At 34.8% G+C, this 9,408-nt stretch overlaps 1 protein-coding gene across 1 annotated transcript in view; it reads left to right on the top strand.

Annotated features, from left to right (window-relative positions):
* LOC117175862 (clustered mitochondria protein homolog) overlaps positions 1–9,408 on the top strand; it is a 224,905-nt gene that overhangs the window by 208,278 nt on the left and 7,219 nt on the right. The window contains exons 14-16 of the mRNA XM_033365667.1: positions 3,462–3,560; positions 3,637–3,981; positions 4,069–4,341. Coding sequence (XP_033221558.1) covers positions 3,462–3,560; positions 3,637–3,981; positions 4,069–4,341 — 717 coding nt within the window. The remainder of the gene's footprint in view (positions 1–3,461; positions 3,561–3,636; positions 3,982–4,068; positions 4,342–9,408) is intronic.

Raw genomic sequence — 9,408 nt, 5'->3', positions numbered from 1 at the left:
GGAATTTTTCTGAGGTCAGATTCGGATTCAGCGCAGCAAAAACCTTCGGGTATAGTAGGTCTGGTCTCTGGTTCTGAGAATTGTTGGCCTGTGTTATCCTTTCAAAAATAAAAGATAATATGAAAATAAATATAAACGTCTTATTTTTTTTAATTTATATAGTTCAAACAATTGAAACAATATATAATAATGAAATGTGTAGGTGATATTTTTCAAATTTCTTAAAATATGTATTGAAATAAGCTGTTAAATTATTGCTACGTTGTCTATTATTATTTAGTGAGTAATAAGTAGTTAAAAATTACTAAGAAAATATTTAAGGGCCGGCTTCTCCTCAGACAGCTTCTCACACACCCTTCGATTCAGGTTTTTTTTTTATTTGTCTCCATTCTATTCCCACGAGTAGCTAGGGAAGTAAAGGTCCACTCCCGCAGAGCTCCGTATGCGGGGGTAAGGTCTATATACTCTAGGAGGCGACCTGGTATCCTAGAGACACCGTTTGAGGCACCACTCCCTCGTGCCACTTAGTCCTCGGCACGGTTGTTCTCGGTTTGACTTGGGTTTCTAAGTGTGTTTGGTGCGCGGGTCTATTTTATTTCAGTCCCGTCCCCTGTTTCCAGCGAGCATTCCCCTATACGTCACCCGGGGACGCGCCGAGTAGGAGTATCACCTCCTCTCCACTACAGACAACTGTAGTGGTACTTGGAATATCTCCTTAAACCCGATACACACATTCGGCATTTGCCGAATGCTGAATATTTGCTATTCGCCAAGCACTGACTACCCGAATGTTCGGCGAGTGGCGAGCATACCGGAGCACAGGCGTCTACACATTCGTGCATCGCCAAGTACCGACTCGACTTGGATGCGACGAACATTCGTCTTTCAGTCATCGTCAGCAGTAGTCGAGAGTAGGAAGCACCATGGAAAATAATTTGGAAGTTACTTTTTTTCGATAAGTAATGTAACTTTAACTAGTTAATCTCAAAAAAAAAATAACTTAGCCAACACTGATATACACATTGTTCAAGAGTTAAATTAGGCAATCGTATTTTAATATTATGTGTTCGTAAATAATATGCAACGTAATGATTCCGTGTAGTTTATAAAGCCTTAGCTTCATTAGAAAGTAACGAAAAATTCTATTATAATATTATTGATTTGCTAATAAATGAACAAAAGAATCATTAATTTAGAAATAGTAACAAATCATAACTAAATGATAAAATGAATACAATTTTCCGTACAAAAATGTTTAAAACGCTTCTAAATTTTTTGTTACATATTTTCAAAAATCTACACTTTGCTATAAATTTTTTTAAATCTTTTCAAGTTTTCAATTGTTTAATCTTTTGCATGGAAAATTGCACAAATTTTATTATTTCGTTATGATTAGTTAATGTTTCAAAAATTAATAATTTTTGGTCAATTCATTGACAAATTAATAATATTTCAATATAATTTTTCGTTGCTTTTGTACGAAGCCAATGCTTTATAAACTATGCGAAATTATTACGTTAACCAAAAACCATGGAAAATTCCATAAAATTTATTATTTCGTTATGATAAGTTAATGTTTCTAAATTAATTATTCTTTTCTTAATTTATTAACAAATGCTAATAAATTAATCTCTTTAAATTAATTGTTCTTTAGCAGAATTGTTAGTTACTTTTGTACGAAGCCAAGGATTTATAAATGATACGAAATTATTACGTTAACCATAACAAAACATAACAAAAGAATAATTAATTTAGAAACATTAAAGAATGTTAAGAAGCAATTCAACATTATTTATGTCTAAGTAAATAACCAACAAAAATAGTAATATGTACTCACTTAAAGCAAAAATGTTCGCCGAATATACCCGAATGTGTGGACGCCCTCAGAAATTGCACTTGCTCGCCTATATTCGCCAAAGTGCTCTCGTTGGAAGCTCAGCTAGTAGTGGAGAGCACGACTGCCGAATATTCGCCTAGGCTAGACCCATTCACACTAATAGGTATTCGCCTAACATTTGCTCGGCAGTCGCCGAATGCCGAATGTGTGTATCGGGCTTTAGAGATGGGGTATCACTAAATTGAATACTCGCGTGATTCAATATATTTTCCTACTTGTAGCTTTAAGGAGGGTATGCAATCTCGCCACCAGAACGATAATGATTCAATGTGTATATCTAATACAATTATTCAAAAGACATGTCTGAAATAAATACTTTTAAATCATGCAGTTTTAATCATTTTCTTATCAGAAACATTTATAAAATTTTGAACAGGAATGTTCAAATTATTATTTATATAGCTTAAAAAAATGTTAACAAATTCCATTTTATTGGACGAGCTTTATATTTTGCATACAAAACAATTCTGATAAATTCCGTTTCGTTTCGTCCCTACTTTGACTACATTTTAATCGCATTAGAATAGTTTCGTTGGCGCTGCGATCATTCCAAACACTCTCGTATCATTTTTCGATGCTCTTAAGCATTGAAATGATATTTTCAAATATACGATAGAAAACCAATAGACACGTTCCTATTGTAATCAATTTGAACCGTCTAACCGGGCAATAAGGGCCTTCCTCATTTATGATACACTTACGAAATTCTACCTTTCATTTAGTTGTTCTGGATTAAGACAAAGCTATACTTATAATTGAATATTTGGTGTGCTAAAATCTTATTTTATGACGTTGGCCTTTAAACTTACGTAATTTTAAATGTGGAATTCTGGGTAGTACAATGAATAAACACCAGTGTAGTATGGTTTCTTTCTCAGTACCATGTATGACAAATAACGGAGCTATCAGAACATGGACACAAGCTGTTGTAAATACAATGAAATTTTCTAGTGTATAACAGATGTGAATACGAATTTTGGGGGTGGGGGGGGGGGGGCTTGAGCCCCCTCAGCCTCCTGACTACACCACTGGGCAATGTCACTTTTTCATCTTGAATGAGGAGTAAGGGAACAAAACGTCATCAATAAATTTTTTTTTATTGAGATGACAATTGTTTTTGTATGTTTGGAATATCATCAATTTCATTATTGAACCCAATTTGGCGAATATAACATTTTTCTTCTTGTTTTGAAAGTCTATTCATGAAATAAAAAATTATATTTATTATCATTCAAAATTTAACAAATCCATTTTTATTTAATTAATAACTTGGAGAGAGTATTATAATAAATGGTTTTTTATATTTAATTTATTTAATAGCCTGGCTGATTACAATAGCCCATTTTAAATTGTATTTAATAAATGTATTTTGAACTACAATTTGTCCTCAAATATTGAGAAATAAACTCAAGTGGATTTATGACGTCTTGTTCGCTTATTCCTCATTAAGATTTTTATAATTGCATCAGGGCATTTTCACAATCTGCTATCTTTATTGACCAAGCAACATACAATATCTTCAAAGTACAATCATGTGTAAATTTAACTAAAGTTTAATGAATAGGGGACTGAGTTGATGAGTTTATCGGCAGCGATCAGCCATTTTTTCAACTGCTTCCTGTCATCAGCACAGCTTGTTCATCCTCAACAGAATTTAGAAGAGGTAAAAGGAGTTCTTAATTAATACAATCACAACATTTTGTGAAGCGTATTGTGTTATAAAATAATTAATTTATTAGCTTCAGAGTAAAACAGCGAAACGTCGCAATAAACGAAAAGGCCGTAATAATGGTCCCCAGCAAGCAGAAGTGGAATGGGCATCTCTTACACCTAAAACTCTTTGGCAGCAGATTAAAGCCGATCTAAAGAGCTATTACGACTGGGAGTCACCTACGCCGGAGTCACTGGATGCTTGTATTGAACATTTTCATTTACAAAAAATTTCACTGCTTAGAGGCTTTTGCATTAAGATGGGAATTCAAATCTTGCTGCGAGAGTATAATTTTGAAAACAAGAACAGAGCCTCATTCTTCGAGGAAGACATACTCAGTATCTTCCCAGTAGTTAAACATATCAACCCTAGGGTAAGTAAAATTACTTTGAGAATAAAGAATTACATTATTATTTCTACATCTTGAAGTGTTAAATTTAACCAAAAATATTTCCTTTAGGCGAGCGATGCATATAATTTCTACACCACTGGTCAAAGTAAAATTCAGCAAGGTTATTTGAAGGACGGATATGAATTAATCAGTGAAGCTCTTAATCTGTTGAATAATGTATATGGAGCTATGCATCCTGAAATCGCCCAGTGTCTTAGAATGCTTGCACGATTGAACTATATTATGGGTGATCATGGTGAGGCCCTCGCTACTCAACAGAAAGCTGTTCTCATGTCGGAAAGAGTCAATGGCATAGATCATCCATATACTATTACTGAATACGTAAGTTTTAGCTTTATCATTGGAATATTAATAATATATTCTATTGTTTTGAGGTAATTTCATACACCCAACAGATTTCTTATTTCTTTCATAAATGTATTTCTAATGTTAATGTACCTAAAATTAAGGAGAAAATAACCTCAATACGATAACTGTCTCGATCCTAAAAATAGTGTAATGTCAATAGTATAATGCCAACGGGTTAGCGCATTCACATTTTAAAACTTCCTGCAAAATAAATCACCGTAATGGATTGTGTAGACCCCTGATTTACCCTGAAAATCACTATCCCTTATATCTGCATGCTTTATTTTAATGTTTGTATTAGTACTCGCTTTAAATATTTTTCACACGTTTTATATTTAATTGTCCCGTTTTGCTCGTAGACTATTTTCAAAATAGAATATATACAAAGTATTAAAGATCCTAATCGGCAAAGCATAATCAAAGAAATTATACCTTAATGATTGACGTACATGCTGCCCTTGACAAACAAAAAAATGCGTAGTATCCATCCCACATTTGTTTCTTCTTAATATAAAGGCAAGATAAAAGTAACTGAAGCAGATCCTTACGCAGGTCCAGGGGGGGTCGCCTATTTCCGACAGAAGAACCGCAATCTATGCATCGCAACACCTCACCTAGTGTCTTATACTACGCATTATTCAAAATTCAAAACACAGAAACGCTAGCGCGAGCAAATAATGGTTCGTCTTCTCCAAGACCTCTCGCTGCATGGTGAAAATACACTAATGGCGCACAGGGTTAGACATGCAAAATCTTAAACACCTTAGCCACGGGGTAATCGCCTTGATTGCTCTCCTAATCAAATCCAAATATACTTCAACGTTGCTATGCCTAATTGCCTAACAATTAGCCACAGACCCTCAACATACTGAAACGCTTCCACCCCCACAGAAAAATAGTCCCACTGCTTTAGAACGTCCTGATTGAACAAGATCGGCGAGAGAACATCAACTTCAAGAGAACTGCGAGCTACTTCAAATTTTCAGGGAGGACTGCAGGCAGAATAGAGATAAATATTTTCTTGATGTCAAGGGACATAGCGAGGTTGGATGAACCACTTTCCAGACTCTACATAATATCAGCCGTGACGGTGGCATTAGAGTGCCGATTTTTTTTTTATGTTGAACTGAAAACTTAAAATCCATTGCTTCCTCTCTACCAGAAGCGTAAGATTTGTAATCAAAATCGCCAACAAATCTATCCATGGTTTAGGAAAGGAAGAAGTAATGAATATCCTAATAAAGAACTGTATGGTAAAATCTAGAATCTGGAAAGGAAGACCTCAGACGATCTAACAGTTGACTCAATGCAATCGATTCCACCATTGAACCATTGAATTGTTCATGGAATCAGACTCATCAATGATCGAAACCTGAGAAACCTTGAGCGAAACTGTTTGGCATGGATCGGCATGGGTCTATCGACTTTCGGCATGGACGCTTGCTTCACGCATGATTCACCCGTACCTGTGACAAGCACGAGAAAACATCGGGAAGCCACTCAACGAATGACTTCCACTTCGAAAAAAACTTCACAAAAATTCCAGTAACTTTCAGCTTTGTGGATTTTTTATAATAATCCAAAGTAGTTGTAAAAATCATATTTTTCAAGTTTTTATTGATTTTATGAAAACGCTAAGTTTGCGAAAAAAAAGTTTTATAGAACAATGTTCGGCACTTTATTCTGCAAAAATAAGGCCTTTTCTACTTTTTTGTATTGTTAACTCTTTATTTAACAAAAAGAAGTAAAGAATATTTTCGAAAAAAAAGTTTTATTGAAAAATGTTCGGCACTTTATTCTGAAAAAATAAGGCCCTTTCTATTTTTTTGTATTTTTTACTAACACCTAAAAAAAAGTTTCGAAAAATTAATTATCACCTTTGTTCATTAATTTTTTCATTCATCTTCAGGCCTAAATTTCGTACACTCAAGTTAGTGCTTGAGGATAGGAACTTCGTCAGACGCTTGCTTGACATGTTCACAAGACAACTGCACAATTTGAATAATTTCCTATAATTTTTTATCATTGAAAAGTGGGCTTGAATGCACCTATGTCAAATTTCTTTGAAAATTCCGAACTTCCACACCTGTTCCTGGCTAATAATCAATGGCCGCTTCTACTTGCGACCATATTAGGGCGCAGCAATGGAAATACTACGAAGTAGTAAATTTGGTACTTTTCCTTCACGTCTTTCGAAGGACCTGGTGTCCAAGATTTTCATGGCTGGGGTCAAAAAATTCATATTGACCCTTTCTCACTCTATTTGAGTACAGTCTAGCACTGTGGTTTATCTCTCATATTCTGTAAGTTTAGTTCAGAGTATTCTTCGTGTAGGAAATAATAAATTGAATAGATATTTCTGATGATCTGTGCAAATATCTGGATTTAAATTAATTAGCCTAACCCCTCAAAATACACCCAATAGTCATACAATTTTTCAAAATGCATTTCGCAAAAATTTTTAATACTGTATCTATTTTCACGTTTCAATTTTGCAATGTAATTTACTGCAATTAAATATTAAATTGAATATACCTTTCTCAAGGTCTCTGCAAAAATCTGAATTTAAATTAATTAGCCCAACCCCTAAAAATACCCCCAATAGTCATAAATTCTTTCCAAATGCATTTCGACAACTTTTTAATAGTGTAAATTTCAGTAAAAAAATGTAAACGTGAAAATAGATACAGTATTCAAAAGTGATCGAATTAAATTGCTCAGCTTTTATGACTATTAGGTGTATTTTGAGGGCTTAGGCTAATTAATTTGAATGCAGATTTTTGCAGAGACCTTGAGAAAGGTATATTCAATATAATATTTAATTTAATTAAATTTCAGTAATAACTTGTAAATGTGAAAATAGATACAGTATTCAAAAGTGGTCGAAATGCATCCCCCAGCATTTATGACTATTGTGTGTAATTTGAGGGGTTAGACTAGTTAATTTAATTCCATATTTTTGCAGAGACATTAAAAGAGGCCTATTCAATTTAATATTGAATTTTAGTCAATTTCAATTAAATATTGTGAACGTGAAAATATATACTCCCGAGTTGCGCATACAATTTTTCATAAAAAATATATAGAAAGCTGACTTGAGATGTCTGAAGCTTCTTTGAGTCTCATCAAAGGTGTTATTGTTTGTAAATACGTAGTAAATGACAGATACAGGTTATAATGATACGTTGGAGAGTAATTAAATAGTATATTGCGTATCAAGTGGGAGAAGGTGGGGCAGGTGGTCCAGGGTGAAACTCTGGTGGGGGTACAGGGGACGAAGCCCCAGTCTGGGGAGTTCGGGGGCAGAGGCCCCCATTATAAGAAAATATCAATCCTGATTTAAATAAAAGAATGATAAACACCCCCGTACTTACAATAAGAAGTAAAAAAAATTGTTTCAACTTTATCGATAAGCTTCACAGAACAAAGTATCGATATTTTCGTTGATTGTCCACTGTTTACTAATTAAGACATTATATCGATGAGGTTATAAGCATTTATTGAATTTTCTGTTCGCTCTACTCTAACGCAATCGCAATGGGGAGGTTGCAAGCTGCTCTAGTCAAAGTTCCGCGAAAATTTGAATTGGACAAATTAATAATTGCTCTTTCTAATACAAATGAATAATACAAGTTTCTGGTTATTCATAAAACAAGTTAAAAATTTAAGTTATTTATTTTGAAAAGAAAAAATTAACATTTTTCTATTATAAAATAATTTTTTCATTTATCCAATTTGAATTTTTGCGAAACTTTGACTAAAGCAGCTGTTGCTACTTAGCGGCTGTAAGCTTCCCTATCACTAGGTGACGAGACGAGCACGCTACAGTTATCGCTGAAAACATCGATCTTTCACGATCGAGGGTGGAGACTGAAATTAGCCTCTATTCTCGAAACAAGGTTGAATAAGAGGGAGAATCGCTGTAGACGACTGCAGATAATATAGAATGTATATACTTTCGATACCGGTTACGGCGTAAAGTGACTTTCGCCGTCGTCTGTTTCAACTTTCTAGTCTAGGGTCGAAAACACTACTTTCGACCCGCTACGGGGGCATCGAAAGTCAACTTTTTAATACATGTGTTATGAAAAATAATATTTCATATAAATCCATATTTTCGGACAGGTTTTGTAAATTCTATTAAGTGTCAAAAAATTATTCTTTCATGAAAACCAGCATAACTGAAGCAAAGACGAACACAAAATATTGAAAGAAATTTATCTTTAAAACGAAAACTCTCCAACTATTTTTTGTACCCGACTGCACAGACAATTTTATAGGATTATAGGCCCTGTCCTATTGGAGTATAGGGTATAGGCTTATGGACATAATTTATATTCACTGGCTTCAAAAATGATCATTCAATAAGGCAAGAATAGTTTTGTCCAAAGTTATCCTTTACCTTCTTTTGTTGAATAAAGGGTTAAAAATACAAAAAAGTGGAAAGGGCATTATTTTTGCAGAATAAGGTGCCGAACATTTTTGTACAAAACTTTTTTCTCGAAAACTTACCGTTTTCATGAAAAACAAGAAAAACTTGACTGGCCTAGGTAGTCAATGTCTAAACACGGCCTATCAATGTTTGCGAAAAACTCCGCGCATGCGCGTTTCGTGTACTGGCGAAGCGGGGGATATCTAAACTAGGTCATTCGAGTTTTATTTCCATTTAATACTCTTTTAAAATATTGTTTGTTTGATGCCTTCTAGTCTTAGTGTCGCCTCTCTTTCTTTGTTGCTGGCTTGTTTTAGCTGTGGTAGAGTAGGCGTTCCGCTTACATAGCCCCCTTTACGGAGTAGTTCAGCATGGTTTCGCAGACGTTGCTGCGAAAATTGCGATAGCTCCGGGTGTCTTTCGCACCACAGAGCATGCAGCCGTGCCATGTAACCCCGTTCACGGGCCAAACTTGCATCGTAGCACTCTAGCAAGTCGTGATCCTTGCATTGAATCCATTTTCATTGGCTCCCCCAGCTCCAGATTGGTCGGCATTGTTGGCCGACCCATTGTCGGGAGCCCTGCGCGTTCTGTTGTTTTGAACCGCA

This window comes from Belonocnema kinseyi, chromosome 1 (assembly GCF_010883055.1).
Source record: "Belonocnema kinseyi isolate 2016_QV_RU_SX_M_011 chromosome 1, B_treatae_v1, whole genome shotgun sequence".
Classification (NCBI taxonomy): Eukaryota; Metazoa; Arthropoda; class Insecta; order Hymenoptera; family Cynipidae; genus Belonocnema; species Belonocnema kinseyi.
This window is presented reverse-complemented; position numbering and strand designations above follow the sequence as displayed.